This window comes from Erinaceus europaeus, chromosome 23 (genome assembly GCF_950295315.1).
Source record: "Erinaceus europaeus chromosome 23, mEriEur2.1, whole genome shotgun sequence".
Lineage (NCBI taxonomy): Eukaryota > Metazoa > Chordata > Mammalia > Eulipotyphla > Erinaceidae > Erinaceus > Erinaceus europaeus.
In genome coordinates, this window is record NC_080184.1 from 309,082 (window position 1) to 335,315 (window position 26,234).

Genomic DNA, 26,234 nt, shown 5'->3' on the forward strand with positions numbered 1-26,234 from the left:
GGGCTGGGGGGCTGGGGGCTGGGGGCTGGGGGGCTGGGGGGCTGGGGGCTGGGGGCTGGGGGGCTGGGGGCTGGGGGGCTGGGGGCTGGGGGGCTGGGGAGCTGGGGGGCTGGGGGCTGGGGGCTGGGGGGCTGGGGGGCTGGGGAGCTGGGGGCTGGGGGCTGGGGGGCTGGGGGCTGGGGGCTGGGGGGCTGGGGGCTGGGGGCTGGGGGGCTGGGGGCTGGGGGCTGGGGGCTGGGGGCTGGGGGGCTGGGGGGCTGGGGGCTGGGGGGCTGGGGGGCTGGGGGGCTGGGGAGCTGGGGGCTGGGGTGCTGGGTGCGCGGCCCCGCCCCCGCGGCCCCTCCCCATTTCCCCGCGCAGCGCTTTGCCATGGCGACCTCCGAGGGCGCGGGCTGCAGACAAAGACGAAGGGGGGCTGCCTGCGCCCCCTCCCCGCGCGCCTTCCACTTGCCTCCCCTCCAGGGCCCCTGCCCCCCTCGACCAGCCCACCCCCGTGCTTGGCGGGTGTCGGGGCGCGGCTGCAGGTGCCCCTGGTCGCGAGGGGCTGGGGCAGTGGGGGAGACCCCAAACTCCTGTCTGTCAGGCTCAGGTGGGGGGGGCTGCAGCTGCCTCCTGCCTGGGGAAGCACCGCAGGTGCATAGGCCCCGGGACAGGTGCTTACGGGGGTGCCCCGCATTCAACAACACCTGCGGGGGCTGTGGGGCTTGGGGGACCCACCGGGCGGCCCGGAGGAGGCTCCTGGGTGGGGGCCTCGCCTGTGCAGCAGGCTGGGAGCGGCAGGGGGGTCCCCTATGCGGAGCGGTGTGGATCTGTCTCTCTGTCTCTCTCATTCTGAAAATAGAAAAGATAGCCTAGAGAGCTGGCTCAGTGAGTGGAACGCAACGTGGCCTTCACACATGAGACCTAGCCCTGGGTTCGAGGTTCGAGCCCCAGCACTGCGAGTGCCAGAGTGATCCCCCTCTCTCTCCTGAGTGAATAATTGCTTTCCCGCCAGAATGAGGGCTGGGTCCCCCACGCCCCCTTTCTTTACACCAGGTGGTCTTAAACAAAAAGTATTTTTAATAGAAAAAGGGGGTGGGTGGTTGCACACTCAATTAAGTGCACATATGACCTGTAGATGTCGCTCTTCTCTCTCTCCATGTCTATCCCCTCCTCTCTCAATTCTTCTCTGTCCTGGCAAAGGAAAAAAAATAAAGTAGAAAAAAAAAGGAACAAAACGGCCCCCAGAATTGGTGGATTCATAGTGCTGGCACCAAACCCCAGCGATGACCCTGGCGGCAATAAAGAGAAAGAAAGAGAAGGAGAAGGGGGCCAGGCAGTGGTGCGCACACACCGTGTGCAGGGACCCAGGTTCAAGCCCCCCTCCCCAACCTGCAGGGGGGAAGCTTCATGGGGGGTGGTGATGGAGCAGGGCTGCAGGTGTCTGTCTGTCCCGCTCTCACTCCCCCTCAATTTCTGTGAACTATCAAATAAATGGAAAAAATTAAAGGGTGGGGGAGACAGAAGGCTGCCAGGAGTTATGCAGGCACCAAGCCCTAGAAAGAACCCTGGCAGGTCCTCAAAGGGGGCAATATGTGTACTCTGCCAGGTGAGCCCCTCTGGTCCCCCTCTAAGTCAGCATCCAGAAAGAAAGAGTAAGAGAGTGCCCCCAGTGTCCTCAAAGTCCTGCCTGCCTCAGTTTCCCCCAGCATGGGCGTGACCTGTGCTCCCCAGGGCGGGGGGTGGTGGTGGTGGTGGTGGACAGTTGAGGATCAGCTGTTGCAAGGTGACCACAAACAGACTGGAGCCAGAGGGAGGGGACAGACAGGGGACAGTGAGGCAATGGCTGTTGGGGGGATTGGAGGCTGAGGCCTCCTGACCATGGGGGGGGGTGTGGGGGTGCCATGTCCCCTTGACACTCTGGAAAAACCGAGGCCTGGGGGGAATGGGGGGAGGGGAGTAGGCATGGGGTGGTCACGCCACGCAGGGCAGTTTACCCGGGTTCGAGTCCTGGTACCACAGGAGAGTGTCATGCATGGCAGTGGGGAGCTCCATGGGTGGTGGAGCAGAGCTGTGGAGTGTGGCTCTCTCTCTCATCCCTTCTCTGTCTCTCTTTTATTTTATTTTCCCCGGAGCCCTGCTCAGCTCTGACTGATGATGGTGCTGTGGATTGAGCCCAGGACCTCAGAGCCTCAGGAAGGAGTCTTTTTGCAGAATCACTGTGCTGGCCCCCAGCCCTTAAGTAATTTTCTTAATATTTTATTTTAAATTATTATTATTATTATATTTTAAGAAATCTATACAGAAAGACAGAGAGAAAGACCTTAGCCCTGCTTAGCTTTGGCTTATGATGGCACTGGGGGTTGAGCCTGGGACTTTGGAGCCTTAAGTATGAATATCTTTTGCACAACCATTACGCTGTTTCCTCAGCCTTTATTTTATTTTATTTTATTTTATTTTATAGAGAGATAGCTTGAGAGACCAGAGCCTTGTTCAGCTCTGGCTGATGGGTCGCGCAGCAAATTGAACCCAGGATCCCAGAGCCTCAGGCAGGAGAGTCTTTTTGCAGAATTAATGTGCTGTCTCCCCAGCCCTTAAGTAATTTATTTTATTTTGTTTTTATTTTTATGAGAGAGAGAGAGAGAGAGAGAGCCAGCTCAGAGCCCTGCTCAGCTCTGGCTGATGGTGATGCTGGGGATTGAACCCAGGACCCCAGAGCCTCAGGCAAGAGAGTCTTTTTGCAGAGCCCCTGTGCTATCTACCCGCCTCCCCCTTTCTTGCTCCAGCTGGAGTTCTAAGGATACAGAGGATAATTAACTCTGTCTCCTCCAGGCCTGGGGACATTGAGGCCAGGAGCCCTTGGAGCAGCCTGCAGCCTGGCAGTTGGTGGGTGGGTGGGGGTGGGGGGGTCTTGGGCAACTTCCCTGGGGGTGGGGGTTGAGAGGTGTAGTGGGGCCACCCACGGGTATAAGGGCCCCCGGCCCCCAGTGCCCCCCCAGTCTTGCTGCCATGCTTCCAGCCACACTCCTGGTCCTGCTGGTCAGCCTGCTGGGGAACCCTGGGCCCAGTGAGTGCTCCCAGGGGTCCTCCACTGTGTGGGGTGGAGGGGTGCGGGGTGAGGGGGTGCCTGAGGCGCCGGGAGTGGGGCAGGGTCTCATGGAGGGCGACACTGGATGTGCTGTTTCCCCTCCAGGCTCGGCCACCCGTGCAGACATCGTGGGGGGCAGGAAAGCAGGGCGCAGGCAGTTCCCCTTCCTGGCCTCCCTCCAGCGCGAGGGCCGGCACTTCTGCGGGGGTGCTCTGATCCACCCGCGCTTCGTTCTGACCGCGGCCAGCTGCTTCGGGAGGGGGTGAGTGGACTGGGGTGTTGGAGAGTGGTCCTGGGGAGGGGTCCTGGGGAATGGAGTCTTGGAGAGAGGTCCTGGGGAGGGGTCCTGGGGAAGGGGGTCTTGGAGGTCCTGGGGAGGGGTTCTGGGGAATGGGGTCTTGGAGAGAGGTCCTGGGGAGGGGTCCTGGGGAAGGGGGTCTTGGAGAGAGGTCCTGGGGAGGGGTCCTGGGGAAGGGGGTCTTGGAGGTCCTGAGGAGGGGTTCTGGGGAGGGGAGTCCTGGGGAGGGGTCCTGGGGAATGGGGTCTTGGAGAGAGGTCCTGGGGAGGGGTCCTGGGGAAGGGGGTCTTGGAGGTCCTGAGGAGGGGTTCTGGGGAGGGGAGTCCTGGGGAGGGGTCCTGGGGTGGGGTTCTGGGGAAGGGAGTCCTGGGGAGGGGTCCTGGGGAATGGGGTCTTGGAGAGAGGTCCTGGGGAGGGGTCCTGGGGAAGGGAGTCTTGGAGAGAGGTCCTGGGGAGGGGTCCTAGGGAAGGGGGTCTTGGAGGTCCTGGGGAGGGGTTCTGGGGAGGGGAGTCCTGGGGAGGGGTCCTGGGGTGGGATTCTGGGGGAGTCCTGGGGAGGGGTCCTGGGGAATGGGGTCTTGGAGAGAGGTCCTGGGGAGGCGTCCTGGGGAAGGGGGTCTTGGAGGTCCTGGGGAGGGGTTCTGGGGAGGGGAGTCCTGGGGAGGGGTCCTGGGGAGGAGTCCTGGGGTGGGGTTCTGGGGAAGGGAGTCCTGGGGAGGGGTCCTGGGGAATGGGGTCTTGGAGAGAGGTCCTGGGGAGGGGTCCTGGGGAAGGGGGTCTTGGAGGTCCTGGGGAGGGGTTCTGGGGAGGGTAGTCCTGGGGAGGGGTTCTGGGGAGGGTAGTCCTGGGGAAGGTCCAGGGGAGGGGTCCTGGAGAGGAGTCCGGGGGTGAGAACAGTCAGGGTTATGGGGACCTGGAGGTGAGGAGTTGGGAATGTTGGGGCTGGGGTCTTAGGGTGTGGAGCCTAGTGGACTGGGGTTCCTAGTGGCCATGTGTGTCCCCCACCCACCAGGAACCCAGGCTCAGCCTCGGTTGTGCTGGGTGCCTATAACCTGCGGCTGCGCCGGGAGCCCTCCCGCCAGAACTTCTCGGTGGCGGGCATCAATGAGCGGGACTACAACCCCCAGGAGAATCTCAATGACCTGCTGCTGCTGCAGGTGGGGGTGAGGGGGAGGCAGGGGGTGCGATGGGCTGGGAGGCAGGGCGCGTGAGGGGCTGGGAGCTGGGAGTCAAGGGGCTCAGGGGGCGTGAGGGGCTGGGAGTCTGGGGGTCAGGGGGTTCAGGGGGTGCGAGGGGCTGGGAGTCAGGGGGTTCAGGGAGCAGGGGTTGGGGGGCTGGAGGCTGGGCGGGTCTCAAGCAGTCTCAGGGGGGCTAGGGGCTCTCATTGGGGCTGTGGTGATCTCAGGGGGGCTGGGGAGCTGCAGGTGGGGTATCTTAACCGGGCTGTGGGGCTGTAGACTGGGGGCTCTCAGAAGGAGTGGGTTTTGGGGGTCCTCAGGGGCTCAGGGTTTCCTTGGGGATGGCGGGGCTTAGGGACTGAGGGTTCCGGTGTCCCCGGGGGTGGGGTCCTGGTAGGCTGAGGGCTCTGGGCCTGGGGGTCTTAGTCTCCTGAGTGTTTGGGGAGCAGGGTATTGTGGGAACCTGAGGCCTCATTAAGTTGGGGGCCGGCTCCATGCAGTGGGGGACCCTTCTGCCACCTGTGATTTGGTTCCTGCTCTGGGCCCCCCCCCCCCCCCCCCGCCTGACTCTGTTTCCCTCCAGCTGGATCGAGAAGCCAACCTGACCGGTGGCCTGTCGCTGCTGCCGCTGCCCCCCCAGAATGCCTCCCTGGAGGCCGGCACGGGCTGCCAGGTGGCTGGCTGGGGCACCCAGGGGCGACGCAGACACCTGTCCAGGATACTCCGGGTCCTCAACGTCACTGTGACACCCGAGGGCCCGTGTCGCCCCGGAAACCTGTGCACCCAAGTCCCCTCTGGACGTGGTGGTATCTGTCAGGTGGGTCCTGGGGGGCAGCTCCTCAGGGGGCTGAGGGCTCAGCACCCATAGAGGTAACGAAGCCTATGAGGACCCTGGGAGTCCTGGGGGCTTTTGGCTGGGAGTCAGCATCCACTGGGTTCCTCGGAGGGGGTCAGCACCCTTGGGAGTCCTAGAGGCTTGGGGGTTGTCGGAGGGACTGGGGAACTTTGGGAGATTGGACACTCTTGGGGGAGCCTCAGGAAAGAGTAGGTAGTCTAGAGGCCTGGGAGGGGGTGGCTGCCCTTTGAGGGGCTTGGAAGATACCCAAGGGGGGTTTCTACAGGCTGTGGGTGCCTGGGGGAGGCTGTCGGGGTGGGGACAGGGAGACCAGGTCCAGACCTGGGGACAGCAGAGCAAGGCAGAGTCTGCGAGTAGTCCTGTTTCAGATCTGTGTTTTAATCTGAAGTTTCTTATTATTTGCTTAAGCACCCGTCCTGTTCAGCTCTGGCTACTGGCAGTGAGTTTCCTGAAATCTCCCTCTGAATAAATCTTTCTTTTAAATCTGCGAGGGAGCAAGAGTAACGGGCATCAAGCTCTGGGACCCAGGGTTCCCTCCACTGCTCTGCACCCCCTCCCCTCTCCCCTCCAGACCTCAGCTGGCAGATCGCCGGGCTCACAGGGCTGTGGCAGGGCCCGGCAGCTCTGCCGAAACTGGGGAGCCCTGGGGCCTGGGGCTGCAGGTCTAGGGTCTCCTTGGCCTGTGGTTTCCTTCGCAGCTTTTGCTGGGGGGCTGACCAGGCTGGGGCGTTGGGGTTCGAGGCACATGGGAGGGACTCCGACTTCAGGAGGAGCGGCCCCAGGGAGCAAAGAGAAGGCCTAACATGCAGCGCTTGGGGTGCCAGGGGTCCTGACTGGCCTGTCCTCCCCAGGGGGACGGGGGCACCCCCCTGGTCTGCAACGGCCTGGCCCATGGTGTGGCCTCCTTCTCCCCGGAGCCCTGTGGCCGTGGCCCTGACTTCTACACCCCGGTGAGCAGCTTCCGGGACTGGATTGACTCTGTGCTGAACCAGCCCTCTGGGGGCCCGGAAGCACCCGCCCAGCCGGTGGGGGCTCTGTGACAAAGTGCCCTCCTGCTCCTGTGTACCCCATGTTACCTCCCCCCATGCCTGGCCGCCACGTGCTTAATAAAAAGCCATGTTCTCTTCTCTGGCCTGACTGTGCATTCAGGAGGATCAGGTGGGGGGGGGGCATTCAGGGGCCGCAGGTCCTGGCTGGGGTGGTGGGAGGTGGCTAGGGGTCCCCATCTTTTGGCAGGAACTTCTCCCAGCCTGAGAACCCAAGCTGAGTCTGCTCAGAGAGGATGAGGTCGCACACAGGTCACACAGCTTGTACTGAACCCCCATCATGCGCCCGGAAGAAGGCACCCAGGGCCAGACACCCAGGCACTGAGCCCCAGACAAATAAATACAACATAATAAATAAATAAACAAAAAATTAATAAATAATATAGCAGTCCAGAAAGGAGGGTGCAGTGGGCAGAGCAATGGACTCTCAGGCCTGAGGCTCGGGGTTCCACCCCCAACATTTCACGTTCCAGAGGGAGGCTCTGCAGCTTCTTTTTATTTATTATTATCATTATTTTTATTCGAGGCTCTGCTTCTCTCTCTCCTCTCAGTAACTAGTAAACAAATAATGGGGGAGTCGGGTGGTAGTACAGCGGGTTAAGTGCATGTAGCATGAAGCGCAAGGACGGGCATTAGGATCCCGGTTCGAGCCCCCGGCTCCCCACCCACAGGGGAGTTGCTTCCCAGGCGGTGAAGCAGGTCTGCAGGTGTCTGTCTTTCTCTCCCCCTCTCTGTCTTCCCCACCTTTCTAGGTTTCTCTGTCCTATCCAACAACCAAGACACCAACAACAGTCACTACAACAACAATAAAAAAACAAGGGCAACAAAAGGGAAAAAATAGCCTCCAGGAGCAGTGGATTTGTAATGCAGGCACTGAGCCCCAGTGATAACCCCGGAGGCAAAAAAAAAACCCAACCAACCAAATAAATAAATAATGGGGCTTGGGTGGTGTTGTGTCCAGTTGATAACATATGTCCCCAGGTACAAAGACTCGGGTTCAAGCCCTGGCCCCTGGTCCCCACCTGCAGGGAGGAAGCTTCACGAGCGATGGAGTAGGGCTGTAGGGGTCTCTCTGTCTCTCTGTCTCTCTACTTCCTCTTTCCTTTATTTATTCCTCTTAGTCTCTATCAAATGAAATAAAGGTGTTTAAATATAAAAATAAATCTTATGGGAGTCGGGCGGCAGCGCAGCGGGTTAAGCGCAGGTGGCGCCAAGCACAAGGACCCGCGTCAGGATCCCGGTTTCGAGCCCCCGGCTCCCCACCCGCAGGGGAGTCGCTTCCCAGGCGGTGAAGCAGGTCTGCAGGTGTCTGTCTTTCTCTCCCCCTCTCTGTCTTCCCCTCCTCTCTCCATTGTTCTCTGTCCTATCCAACAACAACGACATCAATAGCAACAGCAATAATAACTACAACAATAAAACAACAAGGGCAACAAAAGGGAATAAATAAATAAATGTTTTAAAAATCAAAATAAATCTTACAAAGGGGGTTGGGGATCCGGCTGGGCGACACCGTGCCCCGTGCCTGAGGTCCCAAGGCTGCATCCCAGCACCCCAGCTATGGTGGCCCCCAGAGTGGGGTGCCAGGGTGGGCCCAGAGGAGAAGTGCTCAGGGCTCAGGGTCCCTATCTGAACCCCACGGGCTGGAGGCCCCTATCAGGGTGAAACATGGCCTGCCCCCCAGAGGGGCAACTTTCCCACACACACACCCTGCCCCAGGCCAGGACCAGCCCCCACCTGCTGACTGGGTGGACCCAGGCCCTCGGGGACTGTTGGAGGGCCAGCCAGGGGCAAAGTAGGCCCAGCCCGCCTTGTTCCTCCACTTCCACTACCCACCCGAGGCTCCCCAGCCTGCTTGGCTGACATCTGCAGGAGACCCCGGGCTCTGTCTCCCCCTTAGAGAGTGGCCAGTGGGGCTCCCTAGTGACCGAGGGCTCGAACCTGGTTCCTCTCTAACTACATCAGCCCTTTCACTTACGTGATTTCCATAATAGCAAATAAAGACAACACTGTGGAGACAGCTAGTTGTCTTCCACAAAACTGCTGCCTGAGGCTCCGAGGTCCCAGGTTCAATTCCCCAAACCACCCTCAGCCAGAGCTGAGCAGGGAAAAAAAAAAAGGTAGTGGCCAAGGTGGTGGCGCAGTGCTTAGAACCTTGTACTTAGAGGCCGAGGTCCTGAGTTCAATCCCCAGCACCACAGGTGCCACAGTAATGCTCTGCTTCTTTCTCTCTCTCAATAATTAATTTAAGGGGTGGGTGGGTGGGGTGAACACAGATCCAAGAAGGATGACAGAGGACCTAGTGGGGGTTGTATTGTTATATGGAAAACCGGGAATGTTATGCATGTTCAAACTATTGTTGAATGTAAAACATTAATTCCCCAATAAAGAAATTAAAAGAAATAATTAATTTAAAAGTTTAATAATGAAAACAAAATAAATAAATGTAGAAGCCAAGTGGTGGTGCATCTGGCTGAGTGCACGTACTTCCATGCTCATGGATCTGGGTTCGAGCACCAGGCCCCCACCTGCAGGGGGAAGCTTCCTGAGTGGTGGAGCAGGGCTGCAGATGTCTCTCCGTCTCTCTCCCGCTCTATCTCCCCTCCCCTCTCAATTTTTCTCTGTCCTATCAAGGGCTCTGGAGTCGGCGGAGTGTTCAGGTCCTGGAACATGATGCAGAGAGTACCTGAAGGGGTAGAATGTTACATGGAAAACTGAGAAATGTTACACATGTACCAACTGCTCTGTTTTGCTGTGACTGTAAGCCGGCCCCCAGTAGAGGGGAAAAATTGAGTCTCTTAACCATCGTGCATTCATCTCCCGTGCGATTTCATCACAGGCATCTTTGTCATGTCTGAATGTTTAGAATACATCTTTGAGGACCTGTTGCTAATTTTTCTGAGCTGCAGCAGATGGTAAATAAGTAAGGAGACTACAGTTAACTTCATGCTTCATCTAGGCGTCTGGATAACTTTTGGTGTACCGCGAAGTGTTGCTTAGAATCTCATGTTCACATCCTGTGTGTAAGAATGTGGTGCGGGTGCGGGCACTGATCGTAGCCGGAGAATGTATAGGTCTCGATCTGAAAAAGCAGGTAAATATCAGCAACACCGAGCTAAGAGAAACACTCAACGGGGCCAGAGACCACTCCCTGCGTGGACCGATCTGCCCCACCTCACTCTGCATGAGGACCCGGGCGGGAGCCCTGGCGCCACATGGCAGCTCTGTGGCTGGCACCAGGAAAGCTCCCTGGGGAGGGGACGGGGACCAGGGAGGGGGTTCTTTCTCCAGTCTCTCTCTGAAAGAATGGAACATGTAGAAGACCCCTCTACTGATAAGAAGTGAAGGGGGGCCGAGTGGCAGCACTCCGGGTTGAGTGCACATGTTACAATTCTCAAGGGTCTGGGTTCGAGCCAGCCCCTGTTCCCCACCTGCAGAGGGAAAGCTTTTCGCGTGGTGAAGCAGTGTTGCAGGTGTCTCTCTGTCTCCCCTCTGTCTCCCCTTTCCCTCTCGGTTTCTGGCTGTCTCTATCCAATAAATAAAGATAATAAAAGTTTTTGAAAAATAAATAAATAAAAAGCAGTGATGCCCTGGGGCTCCCTTCCTGGTCCCCAGAACGTGGGACAGAGATGCTGCAGCAGCTGGTATAACAGCACAGGGGAAGGGCAACCGAGCACATGGGGGGTGGCCGGGGGGGGGCCACCTGCGGGCACCCCAAGCTCAGGCCCAGGTGGCCCCACCAGGGTTAGGGGTCTTCATGCTCCCCAATGGCCCTCCCCCAGAGGTCACTGCACCCTGCCTGGATCCAAGCCAGCTGGGGACACCTCAGCAGAGCCCAGTGAGATCCCCTGCCTGTGCTGCCCCCACCCATTGTGCAAGACTGGATGGGAGCCCATGGGGTGGGGGGGAGGCTGGTCCCGGAATCCCGCAGCCTCCCGTAAGGACAGCCATTTCGACATGGGAGCGGTTCAGGCTCCCGAGCTGGGTGCCCACCAGGCCCCCCCCCCCCACCCCAGAAAGGGATTGACTTAACTGCTTCTAACGGCTCAATACTAGGGGCTGGGAGGGGCAGAGCCTGGAGGGAGGGTGGCCAGCATGGGACCAGGGACCTCGGGCCCCAGGAAATGCAGTGCCCTGCCCCCTAGTTTATTAAGTCTTTATTATTTATTTATTCCCTTTTTGTTGCCCTTGTTGTTGTTGTTTTTGTCGTTGTAGTTATTGTTGTTATTAATGCTGTTGTTGTTGGATAGGACAGAGAGACACGGAGAGAGGAGGGGAAGACAGAGAGGGGGAGAGAAAGACAGACACCTGCAGACCTGCTTCACCGCCTGGGAAGAGACTCCCCTGCAGGTGTGGAGCTGGGGGCTCGAACCGGGATCCTTGCACTTTGTACCACCTGCGCTTAACCCACAGGGAGTCGGGCAGTAGCACAGCGGGTTAAGCGCACGTGGCGCAAAGCACAAGGACCGGCATAAGGATCTTGGTTCGAGCCCCCGGCTCCCCACCTGCAGGGGAGTCGCTTCACAGGCGGTGAAGCAGGCCTGCAGGTGTCTGTCTTTCACTCCCCGTCCTCTGTCTTCCCCTCCTCTCTCCATTTCTCTGTGTCCTATCCAAAAACAATGACATCAATAACAATAACAGCAACAACAACAACAATAAAAAAACAAGGGCAACAAAAGGGAAAATAAATAAAACACAATAAAGTAAAATAAAATTAAATTTAAAAGTTTTAAACAATATTTTATTGGGGGCTAAGTGCTGGTGCAACTGGTTAAGTGCACACATTACGGTGTGCAAGGACCCAGGTTCAAGCCCCGGCTCCCCACGTGCAGGGGGAAAGCTTTACAAGGGCTGAAGCTGGGCTGCAGGTGTCTCTCTGTCTCCCTCCCTCTCTATCTCCTCCCCTCTCAATTTCTCTGTCTCTATCCAATAATTTTTAAAAATTATGATACAATATTTTATCCTTTTTTGGGGATAGAAACAGAGAGGGGAGGGGCAGATTAGGGAGAGAGAGGAGAGACACCTGCAGCCTCATTTCACTGCTCTCAAAGCCCCCTCCCCCCACAGGCGGGACCTGCCTAGGGGTTCAAACCCCGGTCTTGAGCCATGGTGACATGTGTGTTCAGGCAGGTGCACCACCACCTGGCCCCTGGATTTTCAATTTTTTACAAAATTATCTTTCTTTATTGGATAGAGAAAGCCAGAGATTGAGAGGGGAGGGGGACACAGAGAGGGAGAGAGACAGAGAGACTCCTGCAGCCCTGCCTCACCGCTTGTGAAGCTTTCCCCGCTGCAGTGGGGACCGGAGGCTCGAACCCAGGTCCTTGCACATGGTAACATGTGCGCTCAACCAGGTGTGCCACCACCCAGCCTCCTGGATTTTCATTTTTTATAAATATTAACTTGTAATGAGAGACGGGGGGAAAAGGCGCAGAGTGGGGACCTCAAGCCTCCCAGTAGCTTCTTGGGACTGTGTTCTGACCCCCAAATTCCCAGCACTTCCCCAGGAAGTGGGGCAACCCCAACGGCCTCCACGAGTCGGGGTATAAGGGGGGCCCGGGGGGAGAAGGGCAGACACCAGGGAGCCCCGCCTGAGCATGACCCACCGCCAAGCACCCCCCAGCTTTGCCCTGGCGCCCCTGCTGCTGGCCGCACTGCTGGCCGGTGAGTGAGCCCGTCCGCCTGTCCATCTGTCCATCTGGGGTGGACTGACTACCCAGTGCCTCATGGGAGACTGAGGCCGGACCAGGCAGGATAAGAGGCTGGGGGGCAGCGGGCAGGGGTGAGGAAACGGGGAGCCCTGGGCCCTGCCTCAGTCCCCATCAGCAGAGCCCCAGATTAGAGACGTGCCCACTTAGGGGCACGGCAGTGGCGCCCCGAGCAAGTGCGTGTGACACCAGGAACAAGGACCTGGGTTCCAGCCCTCATCCGCACCTGCAGGGGGGCAGCTTCATGAGCGCCGGAGCAGGGCTGCAGATGTCTCGCGTCTCGCTGTCTCTTTCCCTCCCTCCCCTTCCCTTCAATCTCTGTCTCAGCAAATAAAAGAAAAGAAAGAAACGCCCCCACCTCCAGGGAGCCCTGGGTGTGCGACAATGCCCCCCCCCACCCCCACCCCCCGCCGGCTGGACTCAGGGTGCGGGGTGCCGAGCCGGTGGGGTCACAGCCGGTTGTTCCCTGCCCGCAGGCGCCGTGCGGGCGGCCCGCATTGTGGGGGGCCACGAGGCGCAGCCCCACTCGCGCCCCTACATGGCCTCGCTGCAGGCGCGCCTGCGGCCGGGCAGCCACTTCTGCGGGGGCACCCTGGTCCACCCGCGGTTCGTGCTGACGGCCGCCCACTGCCTGCAGAACATGTGAGTGCGGCCCGGCCCTCCGCAGCTAGGCCCGGGGGTGCAGCCCTGCAGACAGACCGGTGCCCTGGGGTGGGGGTCCCAGGGGTGCTCGCGGACACCCATGCAGCGCCCGACCCCTCAGAAACCTCAACATGGTGAGCGTGGTGCTGGGCGCGCACGACCTGCAGAGGGAGGAGCCGACCCAGCAGAAATTCTCCATCGCTCGACTGTTCGAGAATGACTACGACCCGGATCTCAAGCTCAACGACGTGCTCCTGGTGCAGGTGGGCGGGGCCTACGCCCTGGGCGGGGCCTGGGTCTGAGTGGGAGGGGTAAGGCTGGGGCAGGCTGGTGGGCGGGGCCTGGGTCTGAGTGGGAGGGGTAAGGCTGGGGCAGGCTGGTGGGCGGGGCCTGGGTCTGAGTGGGAGGGGTAAGGCTGGGGCAGGTCCCGAAAGGGGAAGTTGAGACTCAGACACGAAGGTCCACTCCAGAGGGGCGGGGCTTGAGAGGTGGGAGGGGCCTCTGAGATAGGCAGGGCCTTAGGGCCACAGCCAGGTGTGTTGGAGGGGCGGGGCCTGGAGGACGAGACTCAGATTGGAAGACCTACTCCAGAGGGGCGGGGTGAGGGCGGGGCCATCCAGCTGCAGGGCTGTCCATTCTTCCCCAGCACTTCTGGAACCGCAGTGACAGGGTCCCTGGGGTAGTACAGGGCCTCACGGAGCCCCCGCACAATGGCCCTGGCCCCTGCCTTAGCACTGTGCCCTCTAGCTGGGGGGTCATTCTTCTGGGGAGCTCACCCTAGCTCCCTAGGGCAGCGCCCAAGATGCCACTCAGTGCCCCTCAGTGGTCACTCAACCCGTGCACTCCTAGGAAGTGAACGGAACAGAGAGAGACGTGTGTGTGTGTGTGTGGGGGGGAGCGCAGTCCCAGCGGGCTCCCTGGAGGAGGCGGCTGACCCTCTCCCCCTGCTCTCTGCCCAGCTGGACCGCCCCGCCAGCATCAATGCCCAGGTGGCAGTGGCCCCGCTGCCCCAGCAGGGGGAGGAGCTGCCCCACGGCACCGCCTGCCTGGCCATGGGCTGGGGCCGCCTGGGCACCCGGGACCCGCTGCCCCACGTGCTGCAGGAGCTGAACGTCACCGTGGTCACCTTCCTGTGCCGTCCGCACAACGTGTGTACCTTCGTGCCTCGCCGCAGGGCAGGCATCTGCTTCGTACGTACTGCCCCCTCGCCGGCACCCCTGCCCACGGGGTACACAGGGAGGTGGGGGATGGGGGGCACGGGGTGCAGGGAGACATGGGGGACACTCGGGGCCTTGGGGGACTTTGCACGTCATGCTCTAGCCTAGTCCTTTAACTAAAACAGTCTTTCTTTCAAGCCCAGTCTCCATTTACTGAGGAGAAGCTGATCCAGGGGACTTTTGCCTTTGTGAGAAGCCATCCCCACACTTCCCCAGGACTAACAAATGAGTCTGATCTTTATATTTGATTATTTATTTGCATCGCCACCAGGGTAATCACTGGGGTTCACTGCCTGCACGATGGATCCACCGCTCACCACAGCCATTATTTTGAGAAGGGAGAGGAAACAGAGGGAGAGAAACAGAAAGACACCATGCATAATGCTTCCCACTGCAAGTGGGAAGTAGGGGCTCAAACCCGCATCCCCATACATGGTAACATGTGCGATAAACCAGGTGCACCACTTCCTGACCACCACCACCCCAAGGCCAGCTTTATTTGAAAATTCGTTTAATATAAGCCAGAGAGAGAGACAGAGACAGAGAAACCAGGGCCTGGAAAGAAGCATAATGTTCCTGCAAAGAGACCCTCCTGCCTGAGACTCCAAGGTCTCTAGTTCAATCCCCTGCACCACCATCTGCCAGACCTGAGCAGGGCTCTGGTGAAAGAAAGAAAACGCTATAATAATGCATACATATAAAAAGTAATATATATATATATATACACATACATATATATATATATATATATATATATATATATATGCCAGAGCAATGCTCCAGCACACACAGCAAGTCCTGTGCTCCGTCTGCTGAGCTGTCTCCACACAGACTGACAGACAGACAGGACAGACGCCACGGCCCCACTCCGCCATCCACAGAGCTGCCCCAGCACCATTTGTGGTGCTCCCGTGTGGCCCTGGAGCTCAAGCCCTGGTCCTCATACACAGCACCTGCTAGCCCCTAATGTCTGTGTTAGACCACCCCCACACCCTGGGCTGGGGCTCGGGCTCCTGGGGCAGGACGGCCATGCCTGAGCTCAGGGTTCGAGCCCCAGCACCGCCTGTGCCAGAGGGGCCCAGGGCTTCTCTCTCCCACCCTCTGTCCGTCCATCTCTATAACTTTCACACAGTGACATCCCCAGACAGCCCCTCTCCCCCAGGCCCCAGGCTAGCCCGAGAGGGCTCACGCCTGTCCCTTCCCCAGGGAGACTCCGGAGGCCCCCTGATCTGTAATGGGGTGCTGCAGGCAGTGGATTCCTTCATCATCCGTGAGTGTGCCAACCACCAGTTCCCTGACTTCTACGCGAGGGTGGCCCTCTACGTGGACTGGATCCGCGGGGTGCTGAACAGCAACTGAGCCGGGGTGGGACCGTGACACCAATAAACACTGAGACCTCTTGGGCTCCTGTCTGTCATTCTGTCTATCTGTCCTTCCTGGGGGAGCTGCCTGGGGCCCCAGCTCCTGTGACCCAGAACTCCAAGCTCGGGGTGGGCTCCCAGGATGCCCAAAGACATGATTCCAGTCCGACCCAGCAACATTCACCTGTCTCCATGCTTCAGTTTCCCCACCGCCCCAGACATGTCCCAGAGCTCTCTGAGAGTCCTGCCTGGGACCTCAGGATGGGGGTGGCATGCCCAGAACGGTCTCTCCCAGCTCAGGGACTCCCCAAGGGCCAGGCTTCCTGGCATGGAGTGCCCAGGGGCCAATGGATCTCAGGTCCAGCCAGGGAAGACTTCCTGGAGGAGGTAGCAATGCCCAGCTCTGCAGCAGAATGGGTGGAAAGAGGAAAGACTGGGGGAGGGACCTCAGTGAGCACAAACTCTACTTCCTACAATGGACACAGGCAGAGGAGGGGTGGCAGGTGGGGTCCCCAGACGAGGACTGGGCAGAGGGTATTAATAGCCTGGCCCTTGGGAGAGGCCACAGAGACTCTCTGCATCCCCCTGGTGGCAGTGTCCAGACTCGAGCAACAGAGGACTTGGCTTGTATGGGCACAGAGGGAATTTTGGGGAGCCCAGCAGTGGGGAATCAGTGTGGCTTACTGGGGTGTGTGGGCGCAGCTCACTGATGGAGCCACCTGGGGGCATTTCTGCAGATCACAGGAGGGAAGGTGGTTCGGAACATTCCACAAGCCAAGCTGGGGGCAGGGGAGCTCTGGGCGGTTTCCCAGACATTGGGGGGATGGGGGTGGCTGAGCTTCAGGGAAGGAACCCACAGGGATGTTCCAGAGTGTTCCTGCACCACTGCTTGGGGAGGTCTGGAGGGCCCAGGAGGCAGTGGGACACACAGCTCAGGGGGTCATGGCTCAGAGACACTCCCCCACTTTCCAGCCCTGGGGAGATACCCATAGGCCACTCTGCAGCTCATTCATTCACTTCTTCTTCTTCTAGTGTTTGCCCTTCTTCCGTAGCCAGTCAACAGCGTCAGGTTGAGCCTGATGTCAAGTTTCGAGACCTCCTTTGAATCTGGAGAGGTGGCAGTCGTTGACTATGTGGGTCATAGTCTGTCTGGAGCCGCAGGGGCAGTTCGGGTCGTCTCTGGCTCCCCAGCGATGGAACATAGCGGCGCACCGGCCATGGCCTGTTCCATAGCGATTGAGGAGGGCCCCATCATAACGTGCTAGGTCAAAGCCGGGTTCATTCACTAACACAAGGGAGCACAAAAGCAGGGCTGCCCTCTGGTACCTGCAATGCTGGGGCTCGAACCTGGGACCTCAAGGCTGAGCATCCAATGCTCCAACCACTGCACTCCTCCCTCCCAGGCAACCACTACTTTCTTTCTTTCTTTCTTTCTTTCTTTCTTTCTTTCTTTCTTTCTTTCTTTCTTTCTTTCCTTCACTTTGTATGGCCAGGATATAGCTCAGCTGGCAGAGGCCAGGAGTGGCACATCTGTGGCCCCTGGTTCAAGCCCCAGCACCACTTGTCCCAGAGCTGCTCAGGCTTCCTCTACCCCATAGCTCACAGGAAAGACAGCCCAGAGCAGTGAAGTCCTGATGACATAAGTAAGTCCTACAAGGCACCACCACCACCACCATCACCATCATCACCATCATCAACACTGTCACCACATCTCCACCACATCACCACCACCATCACCATCAATACGGTCACCACCATCATCTCCACCCACCATTTTCACCACCACCATCAGCATTATCACCATCACCACCACATCCATCTCCACCACCATCATCACCACCACACACATCATCACCACCATCACAACCACCACCATCACCATCATCACCACCATCACCATCACCTATATTCACCACCACCACATACATCTCCATCACCATCATCACCACCATCATCACCACCACCATCACCTATCTCCACCACCATCATCACCCACATCATCACCTTCACCACCACCATCACCATCTCCACCACCAACCATCTCCACCATCATCATCACCACCATTATCAACACCACGACCATCTCCACCACCATCTCCACCATCATCATCACCACCATTATCAACACCACAACCATCTCCACCACCATTTCCACCACCATCTCCACAACCATCACCACCACCAGCTCCACAACCATCACCACCACCATCTCCACAGCCATCACCACCACCATCTCCACCATCATCACCACCATTATCAACACCATGACCATCACCACCATCATCACCAACATCATCACCTTCATCACCACCATCACTATCTCCACCATCCCCACCACCATCTCCACCATCATCATCACCACCATTATCAACACCACGACCATCACCACCACCATCACCACCATCAACACCACCATCACCATTGTCTCCTTGCCATCCAGGTTTCATTGGGGCTTTCTGTCCACAGGATACCACTGCTGCTGGGAACTGTTTTTCTTCCCTTTCTTTCTCTCTCTCTCTCTCTCTCTCTCTCTCTCTTTCCTTTCCCTTCTTTCTTTTCCAGCTAGAGGTTGAAAAGCTTTGGGGGAGAGCAAGAGGCAGAGAGAAGGAGGTGAGACACCGCAGCTGCCTCCACCATGGTGCAGTCTCCCCCTTGTTCCCACATGGTGCTGGGGGCTCAAACCCTGGTCCCAGGCACAGCCTCCAGGCCCTGTAATAGCAGTGTTTGTTCACTGGGGATGAACTCAAGGGCCTCCCTGGGAGCACATGGCTGGTGGTGTGTGTGTGTGTGGGGGGGGTACCCTCAGGAGATACGTGACTAGATGAGGTAGAGGTTCAATCAGTTAAACCCAGGCCAGGTCTACCAACCACAAACACATGGCCTGAGGCCTCCAAGTCCTCGGTGGAGCCCACGGAGTTCAGGCATCAGAGGGGCACATTTGTAATGTCACTGCAGCCTGCAGCCCTGGCCCTGCACACCCTGGCCTCAGGGGCCCCCACCCATGCCCCATCCCATGGAAATGTTCGTTGTCTCCATCCTAGGGTTTGGTCGCCGGGAGACGTTGGCTCTTGCGACAGCTGAGGAAAGCCGTTGTGGGGGGCTGCATCCTGGCTGTTGGGAAGAGGAACAGAATGGGGGGGCTGCCGCTCAGGCAGAGGTGTCACACGGGGCTCCTGCTGGTCCTTCCCAGTGGGGGTGGGGGCCTGAGAGAGCAGAGACCCGAGGGGGCAGTTGGCAGAGTGAGCAGTGGACAGTGGGCTCAGGGACAGTGGACCCCAGTCCTCCAGCTGGAGTGGAGTGGGGGGTCTAGGCTCCAGGCTCTGTTGCCCCTGGCCCAGGGAGGCCACTTGGTCCTGTGTCCACCACACCCCTGAGAACTCTTGCTCCATGCTGGGTGAACTGGGCCGCGTGGGGGTGAGCTTCCAGCTGGAGCCAGAACCTGAGACTCCCTAATTCCCTAGGGAGCCTGTCCCCAGGGCAGCTTGCGGTTTGTGGCCTTCTGCCATGTCCCCCTCCTGCCCAGCACCCCCTCCCTGTCAGCGCACATCCCAGAGGAAGTGGGAGCCCAGCCCCTCCGTGGGGTAACCCCAACGGCCTCCCCAAGTCAGGGTATAAGGGGGACCCTGGGGGAGAGAAGCAGAGATCAGAGAGCCCCGCCTGAGCATGACCCACCACCAAGGACCCCCAGGCCTTGCCCTGGCCCCCCTGCTGCTGGCTGCACTGCTGGGCGGTGAGTGGGCCCATCTGTCTGTTCTATGGCCAGAGGGACCCGGAGCTCTGGGTGATCAGCTCTCTGCTGGGGGTTGAGCAGCCTCAGTTTCCCCATGGGGTTACTATGAGAAAGGAGCCTGGTATGGGGGCAGGGAGTGGAACTGAGCCCCCTCCCGTGTGTCCTCAGGCCCTGCACTGGCCTCCGAGATTGTGGGGGGCCGGCCAGCCCAGCCCCACGCCTGGCCCTTCATGGTGTCCCTGCAGCGGAGAGGAGGACACTTCTGTGGGGCCACCCTCATCGCCCCCAACTTCGTCATGTCAGCTGCCCACTGTGTTAACAACTTGTGAGCACCCCCATCTGCAGTGGAGCCCGGGGTGCCCTCCTGGGGGCTGTCCTCTGGGGGGCTAAGTCCTTGGGGGGCTGTCTTGTGGGATCCTGAACTCCCAGGGAGTCATCTTGTCCTACGGCGCTGTCCTGAGGGGCTGTTCTCCAGGTCTGTCCAGGGGGTGTGCTAAACTCCTGGGGGGCTGTCCTATCCTGGGGGGCTGTCCTATCCTGAGGGGCTGTCCTATCCTGAGGGGCTGTCCTATCCTGGGGGGCTGTCCTATCCTGGGGGCTGTCCTATCCTGGGGGGCTGTCCTATCCTGAGGGGGATGTCCTATCCTGGGGGCTGTCCTATCCTGGGGGGCTGTCCTATCCTGAGGGGGATGTCCTATCCTGGGGGCTGTCCTATCCTGAGGGGGATGTCCTATCCTGAGGGGCTGTCCTATCCTGGGGGGCTGTCCTATCCTGAGGGGGATGTCCTATCCTGGGGGCTGTCCTATCCTGGGGGGCTGTCCTATCCTGAGGGGCTGTCCTATCCTGGGGGGCTGTCCTATCCTGAAGGGATGTCCTATCCTGGGGGGCTGTCCTATCCTGGGGGGCTGTCCTATCCTGGGGGGCTGTCCTATCCTGAGGGGCTGTCCTATCCTGGGGGGCTGTCCTATCCTGAGGGGCTGTCCTATCCTGGGGGCTGTCCTATCCTGGGGGCTGTCCTGTCCTGGGGGCTGTCCTATCCTGGGGGGCTGTCCTATCCTGGGGGGCTGTCCTATCCTGGGGGGCTGTCCTATCCTGAGGGGATGTCCTATCCTGGGGGGCTGTCCTATCCTGGGGGGTTGTCCTATCCTGAGGGGCTGTCCTATCCTGGGGGGCTGTCCTATCCTGGGGGCTGTCCTGTCCTGGGGGGCTGTCCTATCCTGGGGGCTGTCCTATCCTGAGGGGCTGTCCTATCCTGGGGGGCTGTCCTATCCTGGGGGGCTGTCCTATCCTGGGGGGCTGTCCTATCCTGAGGGGATGTCCTATCCTGGGGGGCTGTCCTATCCTGGGGGGCTGTCCTATCCTGGGGGGCTGTCCTATCCTGGGGGGCTGTCCTATCCTGAGGGGCTGTCCTATCCTGGGGGCTGTCCTATCCTGAGGGGATGTCCTATCCTGGGGGGCTGTCCTATCCTGGGGGGCTGTCCTATCCTGAGGGGGATGTCCTATCCTGAGGGGGCTGTCCTATCCTGGGGGGCTGTCCTATCCTGGGGGGCTGTCCTATCCTGGGGGGCTGTCCTATCCTGAGGGGCTGTCCTATCCTGAGGGGCTGTCCTATCCTGGGGGGCTGTCCTATCCTGGGGGCTGTCCTATCCTGGGGGGCTGTCCTATCCTGAGGGGGATGTCCTATCCTGGGGGCTGTCCTATCCTGAGGGGGATGTCCTATCCTGAGGGGCTGTCCTATCCTGGGGGGCTGTCCTATCCTGAGGGGGATGTCCTATCCTGGGGGCTGTCCTATCCTGGGGGGCTGTCCTATCCTGAGGGGCTGTCCTATCCTGGGGGGCTGTCCTATCCTGAAGGGATGTCCTATCCTGGGGGGCTGTCCTATCCTGGGGGGCTGTCCTATCCTGGGGGGCTGTCCTATCCTGAGGGGCTGTCCTATCCTGGGGGGCTGTCCTATCCTGAGGGGCTGTCCTATCCTGGGGGCTGTCCTATCCTGGGGGCTGTCCTGTCCTGGGGGCTGTCCTATCCTGGGGGGCTGTCCTATCCTGGGGGGCTGTCCTATCCTGGGGGGCTGTCCTATCCTGAGGGGATGTCCTATCCTGGGGGGCTGTCCTATCCTGGGGGGCTGTCCTATCCTGAGGGGCTGTCCTATCCTGGGGGGCTGTCCTATCCTGGGGGCTGTCCTGTCCTGGGGGGCTGTCCTATCCTGGGGGCTGTCCTATCCTGAGGGGCTGTCCTATCCTGGGGGGCTGTCCTATCCTGGGGGGCTGTCCTATCCTGAGGGGATGTCCTATCCTGGGGGGCTGTCCTATCCTGGGGGGCTGTCCTATCCTGGGGGGCTGTCCTATCCTGGGGGGCTGTCCTATCCTGAGGGGCTGTCCTATCCTGGGGGCTGTCCTATCCTGAGGGGATGTCCTATCCTGGGGGGCTGTCCTATCCTGGGGGGCTGTCCTATCCTGAGGGGGATGTCCTATCCTGAGGGGGCTGTCCTATCCTGGGGGGCTGTCCTATCCTGAGGGGATGTCCTATCCTGGGGGGCTGTCCTATCCTGAGGGGGATGTCCTATCCTGGGGGGCTGTCCTATCCTGGGGGCTGTCCTATCCTGGGGGGCTTTCCTATCCTGGGGGCTGTCCTATCCTGGGGGGCTTTCCTATCCTGGGGGCTGTCCTATCCTGGGGGGCTGTCCTATCCTGGGGGCTGTCCTATCCTGGGGGCTGTCCTATCCTGGGGGGCTGTCCTATCCTGGGGGCTGTCCTATCCTGGGGGCTGTCCTATCCTGGGGGCTGTCCTGTCCTGGGGGGCGGAGCTCCTGGTGGCCTGTTCTCTTGTGAGTCTGTCCTTGCCAGGTCTGTCCTTTTGGGGGCATGCCCATGCTGGCAGGCCTCGCCTTCCCACCCCCGTGTCACCCCCTCCCCACAGTAATTTCCAGACGGTGCGGGTGGTGCTGGGCGCCCACAACCTGGCACAGCGGGAGTCCTCACGGCAGACCTTTGGGGTGCGCAGAATATTCGAGAATGGCTTCAACCCCACAAGCCTGCGAAACGACATTGTGCTCCTGCAGGTGGGCGTGGCCAGGGCTCAGAGGGGCGGGGCTGGGGCTAAGAGGTGGGATGATGGCCCAGGGGGTGGGACCATGGGCGGAGCCACGAGCTCGGGGGTGGGGCTGTGGATCGTAGGGGTGGGCGGGGATGTGGGTGGGGCTTGTTCTCTGGGCGGGGCCAGACTGGGGGCGGGGCTGGGACCGGGTGCCGAGCCGGGGGCACCAGGCAAAGACCAGGGAGATAAGGAGCGGGCCAGACAGATGTTGTCTCCCTCAGGCACATGTGATCAGGTATGGAACTTGACCTCATGCCTGAGAGGTCAGGGCTTTACCTCCTGGACAGTTAAAGGGTTATAAGAGACACACAGAAAGAGAGACGCAGAGACGGAGGCCTGTGTGCCACTCAGCTCTGGGAAAACACACGTTCATTAAACTCTTATTCCTGACTCTGCCCCCTGTCACAGCCCCCGCCCACCTGGGTCACTGAAGCTGGGAGTGTTTGAGCGCTGGTGGGAGGGCTCCCTGGCCTGACCCCCACCCTGTACCCCCATCCTGACCTACCTCTGACCCGGTGCCCCCTGCCCTGCCCTGCCCCCCCGTGCGCCTCCTCCCCCTGCAGCTCAATGGCTCGGCCGCCCTCAACGCCAATGTGCGGGTGGCACAGCTGCCAGCTCAGGATCAGAGTGTGCCTGCCGGGACCCGCTGCCTGGCCATGGGCTGGGGCCGCCTCGGGGACAACCGACCCACACCCAGCGTGTTGCAGCAGCTCAACGTTACTGTGGTCACCTCCTTGTGTCCCCGCACCAACCTGTGCACCCTGGTGCGCCGCCGCAGAGCTGGCATCTGCTTTGTGAGTGACCCGCGTCCCTCAGGGGGAAAGCTGCACCCCAGGTCCCTGTTCCCCTCTTCCTGAGTCCTGACCCTCTGAACGCCCTACAGGGGGACTCGGGGGGCCCACTGCTCTGCAACGGGGTGGTCCATGGCATAGACTCCTACATCCGCGGTGGCTGCGGCTCCGGCTTCTACCCTGACGCCTTTGCGCCTGTTGCCCAGTACGCAGACTGGATCAGCTCTGTCCTCCGCAGGGTGGCACCTGCCTGCCAGACCCACTGAGGTGCCCCATGGCCCCAGCTCCAGGCAACGCCCCCACAAGCAACCTGCCAATAAAGGACTCCCATTTTCTAAACCGTGTGTTTTCTGGGAGTGCAGCTGTGGAACACGGCTACCAGGTGGCAGCAGAAGCCAAGGAGACCCTCAGGCCCCCAGAGCTACTTCCTGAAGCCACCAGGTGGCAGCAGAGGCCCACAGAGACCCTCCTGGGCCCCAGCACTCCCTGCTTTGGCCACCGGGTGGCAGCAGAGGCCCACAGAGACCCTGAGGAGGGGCAGCACTCCCTGCTTTGGCCACCGGGTGGCAGCAGAGGCCCACAGTGACCCCGAGGGGGGGCAGCACTCCCTGCTTTGGCCACCGGGTGGCAGCAGAGGCCCACAGAGACCCCGAGGGGGGGGCAGCACTCCCTGCTTTGGCCACCGGGTGGCAGCAGAGGCCCACAGTGACCCTGAGGGGGGGGCAGCACTCCCTGCTTTGGCCACCAGGTGGCAGCAGAGGCCCACAGAGACCCTGAGGGGGGGGCAGCACTCCCTGCTTTGGCCACCAGGTGGCAGCAGAGGCCCACAGAGACCCTGAGGGGGGGGCAGCACTCCCTGCTTTGGCCACCGGGTGGCAGCAGAGGCCCACAGAGACCCCGAGGGGGGGCAGCACTCCCTGCTTTGGCCACCGGGTGGCAGCAGAGGCCCACAGTGACCCTGAGGGGGGGGCAGCACTCCCTGCTTTGGCCACCGGGTGGCAGCAGAGGCCCACAGTGATCCTGAGGGGGGGGGCAGCACTCCCTGCTTTGGCCACCGGGTGGCAGCAGAGGCCCACAGAGACCCTGAGGGGGGGGGCAGCACTCCCTGCTTTGGCCACCGGGTGACAGCAGAGGCCCACAGAGACCCTGAGGGGGGGGCAGCACTCCCTGCTTTGGCCACCAGGTGGCAGCAGAGGCCCACAATGACCCTGAGGGGGGGGTAGCACTCCCTGCTTTGGCCACCAGGTGGCAGCAGAGGCCCACAGAGACCCTGAGGGGGGGGCAGCACTCCCTGCTTTGGCCACCGGGTGGCAGCAGAGGCCCACAGTGACCCTGAGGGGGGGGCAGCACTCCCTGATTTGGCCACCGGGTGGCAGCAGAGGCCCACAGAGACCCCGAGGGGGGGCAGCACTCCCTGCTTTGGCCACCGGGTGGCAGCAGAGGCCCACAGTGACCCTGAGGGGGGGGCAGCACTCCCTGCTTTGGCCACCGGGTGGCAGCAGAGGCCCACAGAGACCCCGAGGGGGGGCAGCACTCCCTGCTTTGGCCACCGGGTGGCAGCAGAGGCCCACAGTGACCCTGAGGGGGGGGCAGCACTCCCTGCTTTGGCCACCGGGTGGCAGCAGAGGCCCACAGAGACCCCGAGGGGGGGGCAGCACTCCCTGCTTTGGCCACCGGGTGGCAGCAGAGGCCCACAGTGACCCTTCTTGCCTCCAGCGCTGCTTCCTGCCGCCCCCAGGCGCTGGAAAAGGCCATGGAGAGCAGCCTCCACCCCAGAATTCCCACATTTCCCAGATCTGGGTGTGAGCCCTATCTCTGTGCCTCAGTTTCTCCCAGAGGAGGACTGAATTGCTGTCTGGGGTGGGACAGCACCCACCAGGCCGCCTTGGGGGTCTCATCAGGGGGCAGAAACGAGCCCTCCCCACCTCCCAGCCCACTGTTTGGGGGAGGGGACAAGGACCCTGGGAGCCACAGCACTGGGACACAGGGTCACCAGCCATGCCCCCAGACTGCTGCCCCTGTCCTGGAGCTGGGCAGCCTGGCCTCTGCCACCTGACTCCTCCCCAGCCGGCCTCACTCTTTGCCCCTGCCCCCCGCCCTCCCGGGGGCCCTGCCACTGCCAGCCCAGCCGCTGGGAACCGTCCCTTTCCTCCCCACCCTCCTGGGCCCTGGGTTACTTCCAGACTGTTGCAATTTCAGAGACTCTGGCTGATGTCACGCCACCCCGTGTCCTCGTGGGCTGAGCACAGTCCATGTCTTTTATTTATTTATTTATTTTAATTTCTTTATTGGAGGATTAATGTTTCATATTCAACAGTAAATACAATAGTTTGTACAAGCATAACATTTCTCAGTTTCCACATAACAATACAATCCCCACTAGGTCCTCTGGCATCCTTTTTGGACCTGTACTCCCCCCCCACCCCAGAGTCTTTTACTTTGGTGCAATACACCTACTCCAGTTCAGGTTCTACTTGTGTTTTCTCTTCTGATCTTGTTTTTCAACCGCTGCCTCTTATTTTTTTAATTTTTTTGTTCTTTATTAGGATGGGGGAACAGCACGATGGTTAAGCAAACAGACTCTCCTACCTGAAGGTCCCAGGTTCAAGCTCCAGCACCACCATAAGCCAGAACTGAGCAGGGCTCTGGTTTAAAAAACAAACACAAAGTTGATATATTTTAGATAAAGACAGAGACATTGAGAGGGGAGGGGAGGAAGAGAGACAGAGAGACCCCCTGAAGCCCCCGTTGCACCACTCATGAAGCTCCCCCGCTGGTGGGGAGCGGGGGAAGGGGGCTTGAACCTGCATCCTTGCACACTCTGAAGTGTGCGCTCTACCAGGTGGGTCCACCACCCGGCCTCTTCCCTTTTTATCCCCCCCTCAGTGAGAGTGAGAGGAAGGGAGAGAGAAGGAAAGAGAGCCAGAGCAGGAAAGAGACATCTGCACCTCTGATGAAGATCCCCCTGCAGGTGTTCCCATGAGGTGCTGGGTCTCAAGCCCAGGTTCCGGGCGCCACCTCCCACGCCCCCTGGAGTTCTCCTTGGAGGTGTCCTCCACCCTCCAGGGCCTCTGAGCTTTGCTTTCTCCTCTCCCTCATACCAATGCACTTCCTGCAGCCCAGGAGGGACGCAGTGGGCAGAGCACTGGACTCTCAGGCCAGAGGTTCTGGGTCTGATCCCAGCAGTGCCTGCACCAAAGGGATGGGAGGCCCTGCTTCTCTCTCGATAACTAAATAAAAGAATCGCTTT

The 26,234-nt window shown here is 60.1% G+C and overlaps 3 protein-coding genes across 3 annotated transcripts; all 3 read left to right on the forward strand.

Moving 5' to 3' along the window:
• The first annotated feature begins 1,987 nt into the window (after positions 1–1,987).
• On the forward strand, positions 1,988–6,517 carry AZU1 (azurocidin 1). The gene is made up of 5 exons (XM_060181383.1): positions 1,988–2,221; positions 3,173–3,329; positions 4,378–4,522; positions 5,127–5,360; positions 6,251–6,517. Exons 1-5 carry the CDS (start codon positions 2,134–2,136, stop codon positions 6,437–6,439), a joined length of 813 nt encoding a protein of 270 aa, XP_060037366.1. The 5' UTR covers positions 1,988–2,133; the 3' UTR covers positions 6,440–6,517.
• Positions 6,518–12,024: 5,507 nt separating this feature from the next.
• Positions 12,025–15,428, forward strand: PRTN3 (proteinase 3). Its single transcript, XM_060181384.1, has 5 exons — positions 12,025–12,106; positions 12,627–12,792; positions 12,914–13,055; positions 13,752–13,982; positions 15,216–15,428. Exons 1-5 carry the CDS (start codon positions 12,040–12,042, stop codon positions 15,366–15,368), a joined length of 759 nt encoding a protein of 252 aa, XP_060037367.1. The 5' UTR covers positions 12,025–12,039; the 3' UTR covers positions 15,369–15,428.
• A 3,586-nt stretch (positions 15,429–19,014) lies between these two features.
• On the forward strand, positions 19,015–23,323 carry ELANE (elastase, neutrophil expressed). The gene is made up of 5 exons (XM_060181385.1): positions 19,015–19,100; positions 19,269–19,425; positions 22,017–22,158; positions 22,757–22,987; positions 23,077–23,323. The coding sequence occupies exons 1-5, from the start codon at positions 19,034–19,036 to the stop codon at positions 23,248–23,250; spliced, it is 771 nt and encodes a 256-aa protein (XP_060037368.1). The 5' UTR covers positions 19,015–19,033; the 3' UTR covers positions 23,251–23,323.
• Positions 23,324–26,234: the final 2,911 nt, after the last annotated feature.

What these genes read in the sequence shown, in the direction of transcription:
- AZU1 (XM_060181383.1), top strand. Translation starts at nt 2,134, where the DNA reads ATGATGGTGCTGTGGATTGAGCCCAGGACCTCAGAGCCTCAGGAAGGA. An exon ending in GCCAGCTGCTTCGGGAGGGG is followed by an intron (nt 3,330 to 4,377) that starts GTGAGTGGACTG and finishes CCCACCCACCAG; the next exon opens with GAACCCAGGCTCAGCCTCGG. An exon ending in ATGACCTGCTGCTGCTGCAG is followed by an intron (nt 4,523 to 5,126) that starts GTGGGGGTGAGG and finishes GTTTCCCTCCAG; the next exon opens with CTGGATCGAGAAGCCAACCT.
- PRTN3 (XM_060181384.1), top strand. Translation starts at nt 12,040, where the DNA reads ATGACCCACCGCCAAGCACCCCCCAGCTTTGCCCTGGCGCCCCTGCTG. An exon ending in GCTGGCCGCACTGCTGGCCG is followed by an intron (nt 12,107 to 12,626) that starts GTGAGTGAGCCC and finishes CCCTGCCCGCAG; the next exon opens with GCGCCGTGCGGGCGGCCCGC. An exon ending in GCAGGGCAGGCATCTGCTTC is followed by an intron (nt 13,983 to 15,215) that starts GTACGTACTGCC and finishes TCCCTTCCCCAG; the next exon opens with GGAGACTCCGGAGGCCCCCT.
- ELANE (XM_060181385.1), top strand. Translation starts at nt 19,034, where the DNA reads ATGACCCACCACCAAGGACCCCCAGGCCTTGCCCTGGCCCCCCTGCTG. An exon ending in GCCCACTGTGTTAACAACTT is followed by an intron (nt 19,426 to 22,016) that starts GTGAGCACCCCC and finishes CCCTCCCCACAG; the next exon opens with TAATTTCCAGACGGTGCGGG. An exon ending in GCAGAGCTGGCATCTGCTTT is followed by an intron (nt 22,988 to 23,076) that starts GTGAGTGACCCG and finishes AACGCCCTACAG; the next exon opens with GGGGACTCGGGGGGCCCACT.